The sequence below is a fragment of the Cladophialophora immunda genome (genome assembly GCF_000835495.1).
Source record: "Cladophialophora immunda strain CBS 83496 unplaced genomic scaffold supercont1.2, whole genome shotgun sequence".
NCBI lineage: Eukaryota > Fungi > Ascomycota > Eurotiomycetes > Chaetothyriales > Herpotrichiellaceae > Cladophialophora > Cladophialophora immunda.
The window spans coordinates 2,127,190-2,146,909 of NW_015622542.1; the positions used below are offsets into that span (position 1 = coordinate 2,127,190).

A 19,720-nucleotide genomic window follows, 5' to 3' on the forward strand; every position below is an offset into this window, starting at 1 on the left:
CGCAAGTGAGTCGCGATAAGGCTTGGGCGTTCTTTCAGCTGAACCGCCGAGGCTGGCGCCAAGACGAACTATACTCACGTGGAGCTCACCCCATATTGGGACTAGGGTAATGCCGCCCTACTCATTCCTAGTGCACCCTTCTTCAGGGACTCTTATTGGTCAAGCGACGACTCAATAGGGTGCCTCAGGGAGGTTCTACACTACGCCACAGCACCCTTTTACTCGTACGGGCTGAAAGGCTTGGACGAGGCCCAAATATACGGTAGGCAGTCACTAGAATGAACACCGCTGGTAGCGGCAACACTCATGGCCTAAAATTGGACCTCTATCATTCATACATTCGATCCGCTCTCGGCGGTCCTTCAGCTTTGTCCACCGATCCAAAAGCCAGCCTCCCAACATCATCTCTTTCACGTACATCCCTCAGCTGTACTTTCAACTCCTTCAAAATGCGTGTACGATCAGTGCCCCCAAGTGTGCTGCCACCCTCTGGAAGTTCTACGTACGGCGAATCCCGCGTCATTGACGAGATAGACCCCAGGATATCCGGTGAAGAGGTATTCCAACGTAGCACAGCGCCAATAGACGCAGTAATCAGCATGAGAATGCAGGAGAGCACAAAGATCGTCCACCAACCCCATTGGCAGACGTATCTGACATTATTGACTGATGCGAGGGCCGCAACAGTATTGTTCCCAGGTTCATCGGCTGGACCACCTTCGGACTCTCCAGTTCCAGTACCAACAGTCAAGCCAGTGATGGTAAAGGGCGCCAAACTGCCGAGATAGTAGCTATTGAGGACTTGGCCTAGCCGGATGGACATATCATCCCGCGAGAGCTCGTACAGATTCACCACAAGACGGTAAGAGTTGGCGAATGGATTGAGAGGGTTATTCAGGTAAAATTCCGTGGCGGATGATGTTTCCGCAGTCTGTGCCTGTGAGCTTGTGGCTAGGGGAAACTGCCACCCGAATCCGTTGAAATAATAGCCAAACTCGAATGGAACCAGCCGTGGGTCTGGGTGAGCGTTTTGCGACGGTCTCATACTGTTCACGCCGCACGCGAGGCCGGTGCAGTTGATGGCAACTTCAACATACTCGGTCGAAATATGGCAATATGCGCGAGTAAAACCACTCTCGTATCCTGCCATTGACTGAAAGAGGAGGGTCGCCTGAGGGTGGGTCTCGGTTTTCTGATTCGACTCACTTACATAGTCGTATACGCTCCCATACGACATTTCGACGATGTAGTCAATCGCGATGGAGTAGGTGGAGCCCGCAATCCCATAGAACGTGCCATTAGGAGAACCTTTCGTGGCAACCTCTGGCACTGTCGCGTTAATCCAGGTACCGTTTGTAAGTCTGTAACAGTCCAGGTCAAAGTAGCTCGTTTCCATCGTGAATGAGCTGTTCGAAGATCTTGACAGGCCCGAAACAGGAATGCCTATCAGCGAGGAATACAGAACATCCTGGTCCATAGGTACGTCCTGCCATCCAGTCGAAGTGGCCACGGAACCGAGCCTAGATAAGTACGGAATCTTGACGTTCCCCCAGAGGTCCATTGTTGAAGTCTTGACAGATGCAGGTGCCATGAGCGAGCTGGAGTACATGGCGTTCAACGACGGTAGGGCGTACCAGAAGTAATCGCCACTTTCAAACCACGACCATGCTTTCTGTCCCGTTGTGAGATAAGATAGCACTGGTTGAGAGAGCTCAGCCCTGTCTCGAATTTTGAGCATTTGCAAGGATGACTGGCCTCCAATTGGTGAAATGGCCGCTAGGGCGACCAGAACGACGCCGGCAATGTTGAGCACCCGCAGCGCCCATAACGTTTGCAAAGCTCCAAACAGTGACTGGCTCGCCAGTAGCTGCTCCAGGAGACCGAGAGTAGTCCCGCGCTCGAACTTCCATGTTGCAAAGGCTTTGATGGTTCGAGCGACGATGGCGGTGAAGACTATGGGAAATATGGTAACGGTCTAACAGGGACAAGGTTGTCAGGCACTCAAATTTGATCAGCTACGTAGCTCGAACGGAGACTTACAGCGTTCATGGCAGAATAGATCGTCGACCATTGATGAGGGGGAGCAATTTTGCCATTCAGCACTGCTGCAGCACCTGCGAGAACCAGGAAGGGAAAGACGACGATGACAGTCGCGAAGTCGACGATTAGACCGAAATAGTGGCCAAAGCCGTGCTTTCGGAGTGAGGCAGGTTTCGGCGGCCACCCACCAATTGACTTTGTTGCTGTTTCCGGAGATGTCGCGACAGCTTTTGGCTGAGCTGAAGCAACATGCTTGTCATGACTCTTTTCTTCGCTTTCGGTTCTTGTCTCTGCCGAGTCATCTCCTTTCATCAGGGAGTCATTGCTTGTCTCCCTGCCTTCGGGTTCTCGGTCTGTGGTTTCGAATGTGCTATCTCCCGTCATCTTTCAAACAACATGACTTCACAATAGATATCGCATAGCAAGGCCACGAGGCGTTCCAGGATAAAAACCTGGAAGCGGACAAGACACCACCGAGTATTTAAGTACATGTGGCAGGCGAAAGGTGTCAATGACCAGCCAATCGTTGTGTTTCCCTGCCATCCGGCTCAAGGGACTCATGTTGCTGCAGTTCCCTCTGACTGGAGTGGGAAATCTAACGGGCTTTTCAGCCTCACGCTAGGCAAAAGGCGTTGCTCGGAACGGGCCCTTCGAGCCGAAGACGCGGTGTCTTGTACGTAAAATGCTCGCTCGATTCGTCAAACTGCTTTTTAGTGGCTCGCTGGAAAGTGAGTAGCTGCCTAATCATCTCAGGATCAATTCGGTTGTCAAGCGAGCAATATCGCTTCACCCAATAAAGTGCGATGGCGAAGACCAAAAGGACAACGCAGAGCTCGAGTGTGGAGCAATCTAGTTGGACATTCGCTCCTCTACGACCGTATTTCGAGGACCTCCACTTACTTTCTCTTCGTTCTTTTGCAGGTGGTGGTTATCTCTGGCGTGTTGCGCGTTGTTGAAGGGCCATATTGTTGATTGTATACAAATGAATGTAGGCACGAAAGTTGGAAAAAATCCATCATGGTTGTCTAGTTGATGCCCAGGTACGCACCAGCGAGTGGGAAGATGGCGAGTTGAGAGTGAGCAGCGTTTAAAAGCGGCACGGTCTGGGGGGAGCGTGTGCCAAGTTGAGTTCCTTCGAGTGCGTCGTCTTCGGGTGCCAAGATATGGTTCAGCTTCGCTTCTCTGGTGCCCGCGGCGCAGAGGTGCATAGGGCGGCATCACCCCTCTCCAAAACAAGCCTAGTTCGCACTCGGCAAACCTGGGCCTTGGCATTTTTGATCCCACAACCAAATTCCGGGTTCTTGGCCCTGCGATTTCGAGAAATTGTGCGCACCTTCAACTTCTCGACAACAACCTTCCGACTTTCAAGTAGACAAGTTCCCTCAGCGAAATCGTCAAGATGTCCACCGCCGAGCTCGCCAGCTCTTACGCCGCTCTCATCCTCGCCGACGACGGCATTGAAATTACCGTACGCAAGACCCTTTCTGAATGTTCCAGGCCTCAATTGAAGGGCCCTCCAACCTAAGAGACTAACACCCGTGTGTTCTACTGTAGGCCGATAAACTCAACACCCTCATCAAAGCGGCCGGTGTCGTTGATGTCGAACCCATCTGGGCTACCCTGTTCGCAAAGGCGCTGGAAGGAAAGGATGTGAAGGACATGCTTCTCAACGTCGGCTCAGGCGGTGGTGCCGCGGCCGCTGCTCCTGCTGGTGGTGCTGCCGCCGGCGGCGCTGCTGCAGCTGAGGAGGCGCCCAAAGAAGAGGAGAAGGAAGAGGGTACGTTTCCGCCGCGGCAGATTTTGCTGGCCCGCGCCCCGCTCTCTCTCTCCCTCGACAGACGTTTGCTGACAATGAATCTACAGAGAAGGAAGAATCCGACGAGGATATGGGTTTCGGTCTCTTCGATTAAGCGTCTGCTTCGCCTCGAGTTTGTTCTCACACGCCGCCTTTTCTCTACCACGACTTCTCCGAGGTCAATCGAAAAAGTTTTTTCCATGGCATGCACACCGATGCACACTGCTTCGCTTTGCTATGCTGGTGAATTGCCCATAGGGCAGGGAAACGGCAACAAGACCAAAGAGCATTGACATTTTATGGAGTATCAAAATCAAGGGAAACAAAGTCGAGAACACCGGTCCGGGACGAGCGATGGCCAGCTAAGACTCATGCGGACTCATCGAGCCAGACAGCACATTGAGAGAATTGATACCCCAATGTCAATAACTCATTCCAAGATGAATGTTTGGTTTTGTGTCATGGACGAACAACTTGATGCGCCCCACGAAATGCAAAAATGATGTGTGTACGTGAGGATGATTCTCGTGCGGCACAATCTCCATCCGGAAGACCGTGACACTCACGCCATGTTTGGAATTATTGACCTAGAACTCATCTCCGCGCTTCGCATCGCTCTGCTTTTTCGTTCTGTCCTCTACACGGGTCCATTTGCCGCGTTGGTGAAGTGGTTTACGTCCAAAAGCTCCCTGCCTCCATCAGCCTCGTCGATGCCCCACTCGCTCGACTCCCCCACACTTCTCCAACCCGGGAGTTGATCTCCCTTTCAGTTTTACGATCATTCTTACTCTGCTCGTGAAATGTACTTGATTGATTTGCTTCTGTGACGTGACCTGTGCTGCAACAGTCCAGGACTTCGTGGGAACGTGGCTGCCTTTGTAACAAAGAAGCGAACCATTCCATCTCGAAGATGACATTCTCCTACGGCATTGACCACCTCGAGCCCGCCTTTGACGATCGTGACATCCCGTACATCACCTGGGGGCTGCGCTTCGACGAAGCCTGCGCGTACCACATCGCCAACACGGTCAAAGCCAGCCGGGTCTACATCATCGCGTCCAACTCGCTGTCGAAGAACACCAATGCGCTGAAACGGCTCCAAGACGCCTTGGGCGACAAGGTCGTGGGACTGAGGATCGGCATGACCCCACACACGCATTGGAACGAGGTCCTGGAGATTGCGCAGGACGCGGCGCCCAAGAACCCGGACTGCATCGTGACGCTGGGCGCGGGATCGCTCACAGACGCGGCCAAGGTGATCGCGTGGATGCTCGCCAATGACATCACCACGTCCGAGGGGTTGGAGAAGTTGTTTGCCGAAGGGCGAAAGACGTTCAAGGATCCCGTGATCCGCCACGTCGCCATCCCCACGAGCCTGTCCGGCGGCGAGTACCAGTCGATCGCGGGGGTGACGAGGGACGACGGCAGCCACCAGAAGTGCCTCTTTGAGCCGCCCACGCGGAATCCGAGCATCGTGGTGCTCGATCCGGAACTCACCACCACCACGCCGGCGCGGATCTGGCTGAGTACCGGCGTGAGGGCCGTGGACCACTGCGTCGAAACGCTGTGCAGCCTGCTGTCGAACGACAAAGGCGATGCCGAGGCCGAAAAGGGGCTGCTGAAACTGGTCCCGGCCTTGATTCGGACGCACAAGGACCCTGGCGATCTGGATGCCAGGTACGAGACGATGCGGGGCGTGATTCAGGCCATGAGCGCCGTGGGGAGCGGCGTGCCCCTCGGGGCAAGCCACGCGATCGGGCACCAGTTGGGGCCCCTGGGCGTCGGCCACGGAGAGACCAGCTGCATCATGTTACCGGCGGTCTGCAAGTGGAACGAGAAAGTCGGCGCCAATGTCGAACGACAGGCTTATTGCAAACAGGTGTTGCTCCGCTCGCCTGTAGTGAAGGAGTTGTTGGAAACCAAGTACGGTTCGGCACCGGGGACTCTCGAGAAGCTCGACCTGGGGGACGTTTTGGACGTGATATTCCGAGAGATCAGCATGCCGCGGACGTTGAAGGAGGTGGGCGTCGGGAGAGACAAGCTGGACGGATTGGCGAAGAACAGTCTCAGGGACCATTGGATCCAGACGAATGCGAAGCCCATCACAGAGAAAGAACAGGTCATGGAGATATTGGAGATGGTTGTCGAATGAAGGATTGGCCTTGCTGTCTGTGCTGCCCAGTAGACAGGAATCTAGGGACAAATCTTCTTCGGTTATGGACGTAAATCGCCGTCAACAGATTACCCCCGCAGCCTTTTCCCCGCGATATTCCAGCATGAACCCCTTCACTCTACTTCTTCCAGCTAGTTGTTGGCACTCAGTGAGATATCTCCCATACCAAGCACCGATACGCCTCTGTGCCCCGTGACAGCCACAGGCACCGGTCGTTTTGTCGGAGTCTAGCTCCTATGGAGTTGATAAGAATGTCTCTGGGCTATAGCGTCTGCAACCCATGGTCTGGGTTCAACGTCGATTTCTCGATCATGTCTATATCGCACTCAGTGGACGTCAATATGCATGCTGGCATCGCAGATATTTCACTTGTCGTGATCGAACATTGACTCTTCCAGGAGCTGATGGAAAGAGGATGACACTGCCAGTTCATGTGTGGCAAGGCTGAGGCTTGGCAGGGGCGGCGATCCTCTCTGTGACAAGAACCACAATCGTTGATAGAGCTTGCCTCTTCCTTCTGACGAGAGTCAATCCTATATCTTAGGAACTGAGATATAGGAGAAACTGTAGTGTCACATATGGCGTTAGCTGTAGACACAACTGCTGCAATGGCAGGTTGCACAACCCATGGGAACTCCGGTCACGGTGGAGATGACTACGGCGAGAGATTTAGCATCAGACCATCAACTCCAAAAGAGAGGTCCAATGTCGAGTTCACAGGTGACAAATTATGCATGATGCGGCGGGAAAAAAAGGATTGCATTATGAATTTGAGTATGAGCAGTTCTGTAACCTTGGGTAGAATAAATGATGGGAGTTGATAACTGGGTATGGGAGATTCGGGTAGCGCTCCTAATGTATCCGAAAAGACGAACAGTCAGCCTGGCTTTCAGAAGTTGTGATTGGCACCGGCCCTAGGAATCCAGGTATATGCTTTGGCAGATGCATCTCAACTCCAGGAAATATCAAGGGGAAAGGGCCTGTAACCTCAAAACCTATCGCACACTGGGGTTCGGGAATCGGAACCGAAGAACAACGACGACCTCATTCTTGTAAGTTGCACAACATCCCCTTAATTTTCCAACTTGACAAAGGTCTTCGACTCCAGCCATTTTCCAAACCACACAACCCAGGCATCAATCCTTGAGAAATAGTCCGCGGTCCACAGCACCACAGTTGTTGTAATCAGCATCCCCGGGAGGCCAGACCAGTAACCATCGCCAAGGTGTGCCGCACGCCATGGTTCAACAATAGGCTCATAAAAGCACCAGTTGACAATATCATGCATGACATAAATACCAAACGAGATGTCTCCCAGATATTGAGAAAAGCCAAGCTCGAAAGGGATTTGAAGCATGCGACAGTTGTCCAAAGCGAAAACCAGAAGAGCGGCTCCAATACTGAGCCAGAAGTATTCACTGAGATCGAGGGGATACCACCACGGAATGACCTTGCTGAGATAGTCGAATGGGAATGGCCCTTGATAGCTCCATCCGTCTTGCGGCTGTCCGAAGAGAAACAGTGCCACAACCACAAGGAGACTGCACCCAATCTTGGTGAGGATTTGCCGACTAGTTCTGTGATTTGGTGATGCTTCGTTGTCCTGCGGTGGAAGAGGCATGGGATGCAGACGCTCTGGATGACGATCGAACGAAAGATCCGCTATCATTAGACCGATCAAAAATAAAGCGGCATAGATGGTCCACCAGTAGTAGCACAGGAGTATAATGATGCCACAACAGATCCTCCGACCTCTGGTAGACAAGAAAGCAGCGACCGCACAAAATGAGAATAGCACTATGCTTCCTCTGAATTCGACGGGAATAGTCCACATCGGGTCGAGGTACTTCGTGCGGAAGACACTTGGATACCACCAGCCTTTGATGTCAGCGAAAGGATTGGTGGTTGAGCCAAAATCCCAGAACCAATCCCAAAGCTGGGCAAGGAAAGTGCCCTGGCGAAGATCCCCTCGACACCAGCCAAGATATGAGGCCATAGCGACGATCAAAGAGCCAATGCCTGTCGGCATGAATAGTCGAAACCACCGTCTGAATGTCGACGAGGCCAAAGCCCGGAGGAGGTCCGGCTGCTGATTGCGCATCATCTTGAGAAGTCGGTAACTGAGAACGTATCCGGAGATGACGAAGAAAACCTCAACCATGGCGCGGCCATTGAGGAAACCGCGAACGACTGGCAGCTCGAGCAGCCACGTTTTGTTGTAGTACATATGAAACCGGAAGACTAGGAGTGCTGCCCAGCCTCTCAAAGCATCAAGATATGCAGTCGGATGTAGCTTTTTCTTCCTCTTCAACCCTCCTGGTCGCAGAAACCGTGGGAGTGCAGTAATGACGCCGGCGAGAATGAGAGCTGCGACGGTCTTTAGGTTGATGGAGTCGTCTGTTGACCGGAACCTCCAGGTTGATGGGACCTCCCATCTCGATGATATCCTCCAGCCAGGTAGTCGATACCACTTGGGCAAGGGCTGGTCATTAATCTTTTCTATGTCGATGTCCGAGAGCTCGAAATCGTCTGTGTGATCACTCGTACGGGCCTCGGTAGGGATGGGCATATACTGGTCCATATTGGTCGGATGAGACCAACAAAATATCTGCCACAGGATGTAAGAACACAAAGACACCACAAAGTTCGGAAAACCCAACGACAGGCACAGTGAATCGAAGGAAGAGCCCCGTACTACGATATGAGTTAGATGAAGTTATGGACACCAGGTGAAAATCTCGAAAGTCCCGCTCTCTACACTTGGACCACATTCCGAGCGACAGCCAAGTAGAGCAGGGATCGCTTCGGCAACAAGGCGAGTTCTCAGACAGGATCCAGGACATTTTTGTGCTCTTCTCCCTTGCTGAGATTTTGATGGGCCGGTGTGCTCAACGCGTGAAGGGGCTTGCAAACTCGGGGTGATTAGGACAAAATTAGCCTAGTCCCGTACCAAGCATTCCAGTGCCCTTGTTGAACGTGTCCGTCATTCTTGACAGCTGAGGCACACACACGAAAAGGACTATCAATCAGTCCAGGGAAAGAGGGAGACATGAATCAGAAGGCTGTAGAATGCGAAAGTGGCCGGACATCAACCCACGTGAGGGGAGGCCTGCGAACAAGGAGCTCGTCCTTTCCAGATCGAGGAGGCGTGTTTCAATGGCTGGCCTGCCCATTCACATCACATGTTTTGATTTTCTGCATCTGCCGTCAGTAGTGTCAAAGGGACCTTGACAGCTGTCAACCTCAATTGTAGCTGCCAGTAAGAAATGAAGCAGCTGTGACTCCTGCACTCGGTAGTTATCATCAGCATCCATTTCGAAAATCTCTCATTCACTACACCCCATCTGGAGGTGCTGGCGTCAGGTTGGAGGATAAGTCGGAGTCACAAACGTCATTTCGACTAGGGGGTATGCCGGTTCCCCAGGGTGATCTGTGCAGATGCCACGATCTGTGCAGGATGGGATCATTTGCTAAGCATGAATCAGGTTGACAAGGGGTAATTCTAGAGCAATCTGTTTTGTGTCTAGGGAGGACATGTTTCCGCGCCTGTGAATTGGGTCGTTCGAGTTTTGTAGCTCAACAACGGATTGAGTTGTCGAGACGCAATGGGCCTGTCGTCCCCTTTTCAACGTCGTGCGCAGCATCTCTTTTAAATCTATTGTGATGATTGCTGTCTGTGATTCTGGTCAAGGGATATGCCATGTTTTAGGTTTGAGGGAAGGATGAGGCCGCATCCGAGTCATCGACCCAGTCGAGGAGGGGTTCCTTCGGGTCGTATCTCGGGTTCTGACACGATATACGGGGATGCAGCATGCAGGGACGGCATCAAAAGCTTTCGAGATCGACGGGTGCGATGCTGCTCGGAGATCGGAGCCAGAATTGCAATGAGACGCCGAAAGGTGTCTGAAGTCAGGGATCGCGGTCTGTCTCAGCGATGAAGGTTCCCAGGCAGATTCAAGTTGGCTGAATGGAAGAGAGATGTCGATGGATTGTTGTGCGCTGTGAAGAATTGCGCCGAATTGGGGATCCTCGGCACGGAGGAAATGTTCTTCCGCGCTCCGATCCTCGACGACCTCATCTCGACCTCGACGTTGATATCAGCATCGCAAAGGAGGTCCTTTCCTGTAAATGCGCCCGCACAATGAGCTAAGGGCTACTATTCGGTACTCCGAGCATCCTCACTCAGGATCAGGCTTTGGCAGAGAACACGGAAAACGCCTTCCGCCCTGTTGCCTGGATTGCGCGCTGCTGGACTGGTGGATACAGCCTTGTCCCGCTCTTGCTTCTCCCCTTAACCACTTTAGGGCTCAGCTTGCGAGATCACACCACAGCGCCCAATGCCCTTTGCGGACAGAGTTTTACAGCAGCAGAGCCTTGCTCGGGCCTTTACAAGGCCCATTGGGTCATGGTCGTCATGGTCAATGGGCTACCCAACCACATGGCAGACAGACCGGCATACACGATGAGGGCAAAACAAGCCTCTTTTTTCGATCTCGAAACAGCCCTCGTGTATCCACCAGGGCGGTCCTTTCGCCCTGCCGCCGGTCTTGCTGTACACCTTGCGACGTGGACGGATTTTCACGTTCGAAATCCTTCGTATTCGCGTTTTTGGCAATCCGAGAGCCTTGTTTTACTGCGGTCCTGTCGTCGCTCTTGGTTTCGTTGGTGCCTGAGGATGCCGGTCTGAGTACATATAGGTGTATCCCTGTTATGGGTCTCTTTTTTCCTTGACTCCTGCGAGCACGGTACCATTGATATTCCCTTTTCCCTCCCTGGGTACATTGTTCACTATCTTCTTCCACTCTTTTTCCCCCAAGCATTTCTTAGACAATGGCCAACAGCAACAACGCAACCTTTTATCTGCCCCTCGCCAACTGCACCGAAGTCACCCCCCGGTGCCCGGTCGAGCACTCGATCTATGGTTACTATCCCTCGATCAGTGCAAATGCCTTGTTCGTGGCCATTTTCGCCATGTGTGGCGCCCTCCAACTCCTCTTCGGCATCCGCTACAAGACGTGGACGTATCTGGTCGCCATGCTGCTGGCCTGCGTCGACCAGGCGCTCGGATACGTTGGGCGTGTGATCCTACACCACAATCCCTTTGACGAGATCGGGTTCCAGATCCAGATCTGCTGCCTGATCCTGGGTCCTGCCTTCAACTCGGCCGCCATCTACCTGGTTCTCAAGCACGTCACCCTGGCTTTCGGGCCGCAATACTCCAAGATCAAACCGAACTGGTACACGTGGATCTTCATCACCGGGGACCTTATATCGCTGGTGATCCAGGCGATTGGTGGTGGCATGGCCGCTACCGCCAACGACAACCAGTCCCAGCAAGACATAGGTGATGACTTGATGATGGCCGGTATCGCCTGGCAGGTGGTCACCTTGTTCTTCTTCGGCGGCGCCGCAGGGTGGTACGTCTTGAGCCGCTGGCGAGCACGCGAGGAGCCCCTTTCCGCCGAGGCACGGGGGTTTCTGAACGACAGGAAATTCCGGCTGTTTGTGTACGGGTTCATCGTCGCGTATGCGGCGATCGTGATTCGGTGCATCTACCGTATCGTCGAGATGGCCGGCGGATGGGCGAATCCGGTGATGCAGTTTGAGCCGGCTTTCATCGCTCTTGATGGATGGTATGTATCACAATTTCTTGTGCCGCCTTCCTCGAGGCTATTGTCACTTCTCACGGTTTCCCTCACCCTTCACACCCCTCGCACAACCGTCCAGGAGAACAATTCCAAGGAGAAAACGCATGACTAATTCTTCAATTCTTGCATCTTTAGCATGGTCATCATCGCCACACTGGTCCAGACGGTCTTCCACCCCGGATTCTGCTTCCCGCGGCTGTCAAGCGCATACATCCCACCTCCACCGGTGTCGACCGTGTCGGCGGCTCCCAAGGAGTACAATCCGTCGAGCGTGCTCTCCACGCCCCCGGGCGAATCGGTCGAGATTGAAAGGGAGAAGGGTGCTCGGGAAGAGGCGTGAAAGTTTGCCCGATACGAAAGTTTTCATTGCGGATACCCTTTTTCATGTTCCTATTCCTTACGTTGTATGTCTTCATGGCAATAACCTCAAGGTGTTCCGGAGTTGGACATCCTCCGACACAGAAACGTTAGGAGAAGGCTCGGCGTCGTGACAGGAAAGGAACAAAGGCGAATGTACATCAAGAATTGTACTACAGTCATACAATCATACAATGGCCACCATGCGCACTCACATAGACGAACGGATCGATAGATGGAATAGACGGCCATGTACCAAGGAAGGGCACAGTCTTGTTTGTTTCTTGAAACGCAGCGTAGCGTGCGGTGATCTCACTGACCGGGTCCAGAGGACGGAAGGTTCTTGACTTTCGAACGAGCAAGCAAACAAGCCAAGCGCGCATCCATGCACCATCTACCATGCACCGATCCTTGAGTGTGAAACCACTGGCCAGCTCACAACGTCCGGCCTATGAACCTACTACCCAGGCAGACAGCGTTGCACGAAACCGATGCCTGTGAACCACCGCGGGAGACGACATCGAAGACGTACACCGCGGACGGCGACCACGGAGCGAAGAACTCCCTTCTCGTTGCCGTTGCCGTCGTTGTCGTAGTCGAAGTCTTCAAGGCCAGATAGACTCTGTACACACGCCGTGTTTAACCCCGAACCGTGGGCATAGCAGGGGCGGGAGCGAGGGGTGGAAGTCCAGTCGAGACGAAAAACAGGACGTCGGGGATATAGGTGACGGCGCGCGCAGCTGGCGACCAAAGGTTCGTTGTCCTCATCGCATACCAAGATCAGCGTCATCGGCGTGCTTGTCGTCGTCATGTTCAGTATCATCATTAGCCGTAGTCGGCGTCGTGGTCATCGGGATGAGAAGCAGTGAGAGAGGCGGCGACGGATGTGACAAGAGTAAAACAAGGCAAGGTTTACCAAGGAAGGGATCAAAACATTTGTGAGTTTGATGAATTTATGGCACTTTTGAAGTGCATTGGCTCAACCCTCTACTGGGGTGAGCAACCCTCTGATGGGTATCATTGGTGTAAATACTCGAAACAAACAGGCCAGGCTTTCAACCGAACGATCACGTAAGGGAACTGCCTTGAGCAGCGATCATCTCACTTCTCGGCCTCGTCGCCGTCCTTCTTCTCATCGCCGCCGACCTTCTTGTCGGCCTCGCCTTCCTTCTTGCCATCGCTCTTCTTGCCCCGAAGAGCCTGGATCTGCATGGCCTCCAACTCGCCATACCAGCCGCCCATCCCACCGATGTCGAACCCGAATCCCTGCTCTCGGGCACGCGCGTTCGCCTCAGTTCCAGTTCTGGTGGCCCTCATCCGAGCGGCCTCTGCTGCACGTTGCTGACGGACCGCATTCAACGCATCGTCGCGGCCGATGGTGAGCGCCTCTTGGGTGGCTCTGGTTGCAGTGGCACGCAACGGCTGTTCGCCGCGCGCGACCGCCACGGTCTCCGAACGGAGAAGGCGCTGTCTAGCCTGCGCAAAGGCGGTACGGCGAGCCGCGGCAGAAGGGAAGTTGGTGTTGACAAGATCCTGAAGCTCCTGGTAGAGTCGGTTCTTGGCAAGGCGCCGAGCCGCAGTCTCGCCTAGCGGGGGGGAAGTGTTGTTGGACCCGGCAGTGGCACCAGAAGAAGTGTTGCGGGACCCGGCAGTGGCACCAGAAGTACGGCGACGACCTGCGCGGACACGGGGAGGAGGATCAGTGTACTCGGCAGTACCAGACGCGTCAGTCGCAGTCATGGGAGAAGTAAAAGTAGTGGCACCGGGGTTGGTAGTGTTTGCACGAAGTCTGTCACCGCGACGAGGGCGTGGATCTTCGTCAGGAACAGGAGCGCCGGTGGGGGTAGGAGCGTCAGCATCAGTGAAAGGGTCGACATAGTTGGCTGATGCCTGAGGAAGTCTCGGACGAGTGCGAAGATTGAACGGATCGTCACCAGCTGCAGTGGAGTCGTTGTTCATGTAAAAGCCACGAGCACCCATGGTTCGTCGAATGTGACGATTGCGAGTGCGAAGGCTGTACGGATCGTCTGAGCCTGGGCGAGAGTCGTTGATGGAAAGGGCTCGAGCACCAGCAATCAGAGTCGCAACGGAGTCAGGGGCGACAGGAATGTTGAGACCAGTAGCGGTAGCGGGAGTGAGAGTGGGAGTGCCAGTAGTAGTACCTGCGACAGCAGCAGTGCCAGCGTCAGCACCAGCGCCAGTGCCAGCAGCAGGAAGAGTAATAGCACCGTTGTTGACATTCTTGTCTTTGGCAACTTCGGCAGTAGACTCCATGGTGGTGACAGCGGGCTCAGCAGCGGCGCTAGTGGTGGCGACATCACCATTGTTGACATCGTCTTCATCTTCGGCATCTTCGACAGTGGCATTCATGTTGGTGACATGTTCTTTGTCATCTTGTTTCTCTTCAAAACCTTCGGCAGTGTGCTCCATTCCGGTGGCAGTGGGTTCAGTAGCCTTCAATTTGCCTTCACCTTTGTTCTTGCGGGTAACCTTCTTTGGCTTTCCCTGGACGAAGAGGTTCTGCTCACCAGCCATCTTGTTCATTCTAACGGCGATGAAGAATTCGAGAGGGCGAGGGTCGAGGTCAATAGGAACTCCGGCTTTGATAGCAGCAGCGATCTCGATGATGCCGATACAGGCAAATGGAAGGTGTTTGTCACGGTATTCGAGCAGGGAGATGTCGAGGCTTCTGAGATCTGGGTGTTCGCGAAGAAAATCCGCACACTCAACCGACCAGTCCAAGAAGAAGTCGACAATGATGCCAACCACGTCGAACTCGTCAAGAAAGGATGGGCCGTCGATGACGTACTCAAGGCGAGTTGGATTGGAGTTCTTGATGGGTCTCTGATGAGTGAAAAGGCCGATGAGTTTCGTGGAGTGGATGGCTTCAACGATCTCGTATTTGATGTCCGTGTCGAGACGCCACTCTCTCCTGCCAGTCGACTTGTCGACAGTCAAGTAAGCGGTGGTGAACAGGTGACGGAGGAGATCTCGAGCGGCTTCCTTGTTCCTCTCAAAGGTGTGGTAGATGCGCTCTCCGAGTAAACAGGCCTGAGACGGAGACAAACTTGTGTCAGTATCAGCAGATCTGAAATGACCTTCACCTTTGTTGATGGGAGAAACGTACGGCTTGTCTGTAGTCGTCTCTCAGATCAAACGCTTGAAAGGTTCCAGTCAAGAGACGGGAATTGGCAGCGTTCGCGGGGTTGACAAAGGATCCAAGAGCATCTGCAACGTTCGTGGGAGTAGAAATTGAAGAAGCCCCGGTCGACGTCTTGGCCGAATCTCCAGTAGATGATTCCGGAACCTGGTTGAAGAAGTCTTGAGTGGCGCGGGCATGGCGCGCAGCCTTCTTGGAGCTGTTCTTGCCCATCGCGCCTGGTGTATGAACGCTTCGCAGCGGTGTTGAGCGGTTTGAGGGTGTGCGACTGGCAGTAGAAATGCAATATCAACCATCTCAAAGATGTCACTACTGCAAAGCGTTGAAATGGTTGTGGAAGCCATCGCTTGGCGCAAGCGACAGTGTGCTCACCCATCTTTCTGCCACACCCGCAGTGAAGACGAGTGAGCACACTGTTGAATCGGCGAAACTGGTTTAGAGGCAGAGGGGGTGAGGTCGACATTGGTTCTATACGGCGGAAAGCTTAGCGGCTTGGCAGCCTTGTCCAGCCTTGCCATCTTGAACCGGATGCGTGGACGTCTACCGAGGAGCCAAACGTCCTCAGCATCACTGTCGTGGCTTTGCTGTGTGCATGGAGTCCTCTGCTGCTTTGATACTGAGCGTGAACGCTCTTCGTTCGCTAAATATCTGTTATCGACATGACGAGAACCATTTTTGGCCAGCACTACCTTTGTCGAAGATATATCCTTGGAACAAGGAGCTGGATATCACTTGGGAACTCATCGTCCCTGTCCAACCTCTTACCGTCTGCTTCCTGCGATCCTCTCTTTGTCCTACCACAGACATACTTCCAGCACGATACGGTATAAGAGAACTGGTCCACGTTTAAGAGTCCATCAACTGCATCATTTCATTGACATCATTACAGGGGTAGTATCTCTGGGGCTTGTCCAAAGCCCTGCACTTTCTTCCTTATTGCCGTCCGCCGTTGTCATCAGGATCATTGACACAAACAATCTATCAAACATCCGAAACCAGTTTCTGACCATCAGGCCAGCCAAAGAAAAAGAAGGAAACCAAGGACCAAACCAGGGATATCATCAAAAGAGCAAAGTACCAGAAAGCAACATCAAAAACAATCCAAGTCATAGACTCAGCTTCCCATGTACATCTGCTGCGCCGCAGGGTTCGAAAAATCCATCCCGTTGCCACTTACGTAGCCATCTGATATGTCCTCATCATAGTACTCTCCACCGCTTGATGCATCGAACCCTGATCTTCCCATACCGCCAACGTCGCTGAGGTCTCCTTGATCGTCGACGGTCGAAATTTGCGACCAATCTATGTTCTGCAATGCAGGATACTGCTGCAGGAGCGCTGCGGGTAAAGCGAACCCACCAGCACCTGTCGTGGGGTCCATGCCAATCATCATTGGCTGAGGAACGGGTTGCAGCCCGCCTTGCTGAGCATAATGTGCTTGCTGCTGTTGCTGCTGCTCCATCATCGCTCTGTTCTGCCGCTCTGCCTTCTCTTCCTCCAGAAGGGGTTTGATGCATATCCGTCCGGCTTCACTGCGGAAATGCCGACCAAGGGCATCCGCTCTTGCAAACCGCCTTCCGCATCCCCAATGCTGACCCGGCGTTGAGTGGAGTTCGCCTTTGCAGACGAATTTCTTCTCCCCGCTATGTAAGCCTTCATGGCGTTTGCGATCATGTTGTCTTGCAAACGCCTTTCCACAGACTGTACACACGAAAGGTCGTTCATCGGTATGCGTTCGTAGATGCGATCGTAGATTGTAGGCCCTTGTAAACCGTTTCGGACATAGATTACATTGGAACGTAGCGGGGTGTTTTTGGACCCTCGTATTTGATCCGGAAGGAGATGCGTTTGGCCTGGTAGGATCGGCGAGATCCAAAATATAATCCCTGCTTTGACCCATGGACGAGGTACTAGCTCGGCGGTTCTTGTCAATGCGCCCAGATTGTACACCTGGTCCAGGGGATGATTCCCGAGAGAGTGATTGACCTCTCTCAGGAGTGCTGGATCGGACAGAGAGGCTGTTGCGGTTCGCGTTAGTCGCAGTGAGCCCCGGCGAACTCGACCTTGACAAGGGGCGTGTGAATGTGACATCGGATTTGCTTCGGTTACGGCCCCCTAGATCTCAAGTTAGCTTTTCTTCACAATGTCAGCTGGGATTGCAACGGCATACTGTTATTCGAAGGAGGACTCAAAGCACCTTCAGTGGCCTCGCCCTGCGGCCCGAAGCTTTGCTGTCTCGACACCGGCGCCGGTTCAATGTTGATCGTTGGAGGTTGGAACTGATCAGCTTGACCAATGTCCGAGACGACCGAGGTATTCCGCAAATGATTGCTGGGAACAACGGGCGGCTGGTATTGGGGCGCCTGTGTGGTATATACGTCGGGCACTGGAATTCCCAGGGGCTGACCCAGACGCAAGCCACTTCCGTCCAGTCCAAGACCCTGTTGATTGGCTTCCATACTTGGCATCAGCCTGGGAGACCGGTACGGCGCCTGATCGCCCAAACTAAAGCTCTCCATCCCAAACGCGTTGCTCGTGTCCGGTTGTGCGGGAAGATACGGCGAGTGGTTAGTGTCGACTCCTGGGTTGTGCAATTCTGTATGAGCAAGGTAGGGGGAATGGTTCGCGGACGAGATATCGCTATGCTCCGATGGCGCTCTCCGGTGCTGTTGGAAACTCAGGCCGGAATAGGCACTGGAGGGGTCGAGCGAAGCATTTCTTGAATGCTGAGGGGTGTAGTACTGGCCATTTGTTGAAGCTGGCGAACCTGGCTGAGACGAATGATTCTCGGGAGGATGCAGATTCGGGGACTGGTGATCCTGGGGTGAAGACACCTTGCTCAATTCTGCCGGGTTTACATTGTTCTGAGGGTTCATGTCGAAGGGTTGGTTCAAAGAATAGGTCTGGCTGTAATCACCGGCCATATCTTCGCCCTGGTACATGAAGCCACCGCTGCTGAAGGACTGGTCCAGACCCTGGCCTCCGAATTGAGGATCTGAATAAATGTTCTGATGATATTGGCTATTATTATAGAAACTGGGCTCGTTTGGATCGGGTTGGAGTCCGCCCTGTTGCTGAGAAGCAAGGAAGGGATTGTTGAAGACGTTGCTGGAGGTATTGAACTTGCCAGTGGTCAAGGCTTGTTGAACCGAGGGGTCTACTCCAGGTACAATGCCGGGGTAATGGTTTGGGGAAGGCTGAGGGCTTATGTGCTGCGCATTGCCTCTCGAGGGAGATCTCCCTCGGGGATTGTCCATCTTTTTTAACACAATCGCTCAGGCACGAACCGCCGATTTAGAAGAGATGCGGAGAAGGGACCAGGTGGGAAGGATGATGAAGCGCTTGGGGCCGCCGAGAAACGATGGCTCCTCCTGGAGTATACTGCCGTCTGAGGCCGGGATAAGGCTCGAGATTGTGCTCAATTGGTGGTAAGAATGTGGTATCCAAGTACACCTTGCAGACTAGCCTGTGGCGCAGTAAGTCAGAAAAAGATGTCCTCATACGATGCGTGGTCGGATCAGGCTGGGGGCCATACTCAGCCGCACAGTGAGGCTATGCCGCAGTCCGGATATTATAAGTAGTCGCAGAGCGCTGTCAATGACTGGAGTTGTCCAGGCACAGTATCGCCAGGCCGGTGCGACGCCGACGCAGAGCGCAAAAAAGAGCAGATGCGGGTGCGCGGTAGACTCGAGATGAGAACTTGGGTGGGTGCGATATGCTGGCGGCGGCGGCGAGCTGGGGAATTGTGTAAGTCGCGGAGATGGATGGCGGCAAGATAAGAAGCCCGCGAAAGGGCAAAATGGCAACCAGGGTACAAGGAGAGGCGATATAGTCGACAAGAAGTGGAAGAGGTGTTGGCTTTCAGCAGCGACAAATATGCGGTATCCAGAGTGGAAAGCTAACAGTGGGATGGAGGAGTGCGAGGTAGGTGTGAGATGCGAGATGCCGGATGGGGGGGTTCTAAAGAAAGGTGGTTAACGAAGTACACTTGAAACGAGGGAAGCGCCATGCCGGGAAGCCAGTCTAAGCACTCCCATTGGTGTCTGGGGATCTTTGCCCTAGGTACCATTGACTAGCCCGACCCCTCGATTCTTTAGGAGCACGGGTGCCAAAAGGCAACCGAAAGATCCCTTGGGGCCTCAGCAGCCCTAGGTACTCGGTACATGAGTATAGGTACCATAGGCGCCACAGCTCTCCAAAGCTCAACCTGCCAGAAGGCTTTCGGTACTCCCATCTCTGTACCTCATACAGTACTCCGTCCCGAGTAGACTGTTCATCATTGCATGTCACCCATCGGCGGTCACCCCACCACCCTCCGAGCAGCCACCACCAGTGAGAAGCCGAATCAGCTAAAAGCTGCCAAATTCCACACAGGGAGTTTCTGCAACATGATGCCCAAGTCCACATCCCCTAGCCTTGAGTCCTGGTTGCCTTTTGGTCCATGAATGTTCTACCCGTGACCCACATCCACCGACGACTCAACCAGAGAGGCCATAATCACCTGGCGTCCCCTCGCCCCCCCCCCCCCCTGGCGGACCTTGATGACC

At 53.6% G+C, this 19,720-nt stretch overlaps 8 protein-coding genes across 8 annotated transcripts; 3 read left to right on the top strand and 5 right to left on the bottom strand.

Annotated features, from left to right (window-relative positions):
* Positions 1–260: 260 nt before the first annotated feature.
* PV07_03050 (uncharacterized protein) lies at positions 261–2,484 on the bottom strand. Its single transcript, XM_016389713.1, has 2 exons — positions 2,041–2,484; positions 261–1,975 (listed from the first exon to the last, which is right to left on the bottom strand). Exons 1-2 carry the CDS (start codon positions 2,422–2,424, stop codon positions 329–331), a joined length of 2,031 nt encoding a protein of 676 aa, XP_016251615.1. The 5' UTR covers positions 2,425–2,484; the 3' UTR covers positions 261–328.
* An 873-nt stretch (positions 2,485–3,357) lies between these two features.
* PV07_03051 (60S acidic ribosomal protein P1) lies at positions 3,358–4,587 on the top strand. Its single transcript, XM_016389714.1, has 3 exons — positions 3,358–3,508; positions 3,595–3,817; positions 3,904–4,587. The coding sequence occupies exons 1-3, from the start codon at positions 3,440–3,442 to the stop codon at positions 3,948–3,950; spliced, it is 339 nt and encodes a 112-aa protein (XP_016251616.1). The 5' UTR covers positions 3,358–3,439; the 3' UTR covers positions 3,951–4,587.
* Positions 4,567–6,110, top strand: PV07_03052 (uncharacterized protein). Its single transcript, XM_016389715.1, has one exon. It carries the CDS (start codon positions 4,746–4,748, stop codon positions 5,985–5,987), a length of 1,242 nt encoding a protein of 413 aa, XP_016251617.1. The 5' UTR covers positions 4,567–4,745; the 3' UTR covers positions 5,988–6,110.
* Positions 6,111–6,775: 665 nt separating this feature from the next.
* PV07_03053 (uncharacterized protein) lies at positions 6,776–10,083 on the bottom strand. The gene has a single exon (XM_016389716.1). It carries the CDS (start codon positions 8,587–8,589, stop codon positions 7,081–7,083), a length of 1,509 nt encoding a protein of 502 aa, XP_016251618.1. The 5' UTR covers positions 8,590–10,083; the 3' UTR covers positions 6,776–7,080.
* Positions 10,084–10,448: 365 nt separating this feature from the next.
* Positions 10,449–12,280, top strand: PV07_03054 (uncharacterized protein). The gene is made up of 2 exons (XM_016389717.1): positions 10,449–11,641; positions 11,792–12,280. The coding sequence occupies exons 1-2, from the start codon at positions 10,839–10,841 to the stop codon at positions 11,994–11,996; spliced, it is 1,008 nt and encodes a 335-aa protein (XP_016251619.1). The 5' UTR covers positions 10,449–10,838; the 3' UTR covers positions 11,997–12,280.
* A 671-nt stretch (positions 12,281–12,951) lies between these two features.
* On the bottom strand, positions 12,952–15,587 carry PV07_03055 (uncharacterized protein). The gene is made up of 2 exons (XM_016389718.1): positions 15,141–15,587; positions 12,952–15,064 (listed from the first exon to the last, which is right to left on the bottom strand). The coding sequence occupies exons 1-2, from the start codon at positions 15,384–15,386 to the stop codon at positions 13,115–13,117; spliced, it is 2,196 nt and encodes a 731-aa protein (XP_016251620.1). The 5' UTR covers positions 15,387–15,587; the 3' UTR covers positions 12,952–13,114.
* A 431-nt stretch (positions 15,588–16,018) lies between these two features.
* Positions 16,019–19,193, bottom strand: PV07_03056 (uncharacterized protein). The gene is made up of 3 exons (XM_016389719.1): positions 18,709–19,193; positions 17,344–18,639; positions 16,019–17,288 (listed from the first exon to the last, which is right to left on the bottom strand). The coding sequence occupies exons 2-3, from the start codon at positions 18,428–18,430 to the stop codon at positions 16,288–16,290; spliced, it is 2,088 nt and encodes a 695-aa protein (XP_016251621.1). The 5' UTR covers positions 18,431–18,639; positions 18,709–19,193; the 3' UTR covers positions 16,019–16,287.
* On the bottom strand, positions 19,171–19,679 carry PV07_03057 (uncharacterized protein). The gene has a single exon (XM_016389720.1). The coding sequence runs from the start codon at positions 19,578–19,580 to the stop codon at positions 19,197–19,199; it is 384 nt and encodes a 127-aa protein (XP_016251622.1). The 5' UTR covers positions 19,581–19,679; the 3' UTR covers positions 19,171–19,196.
* Between the last annotated feature and the right edge of the window lie 41 nt (positions 19,680–19,720).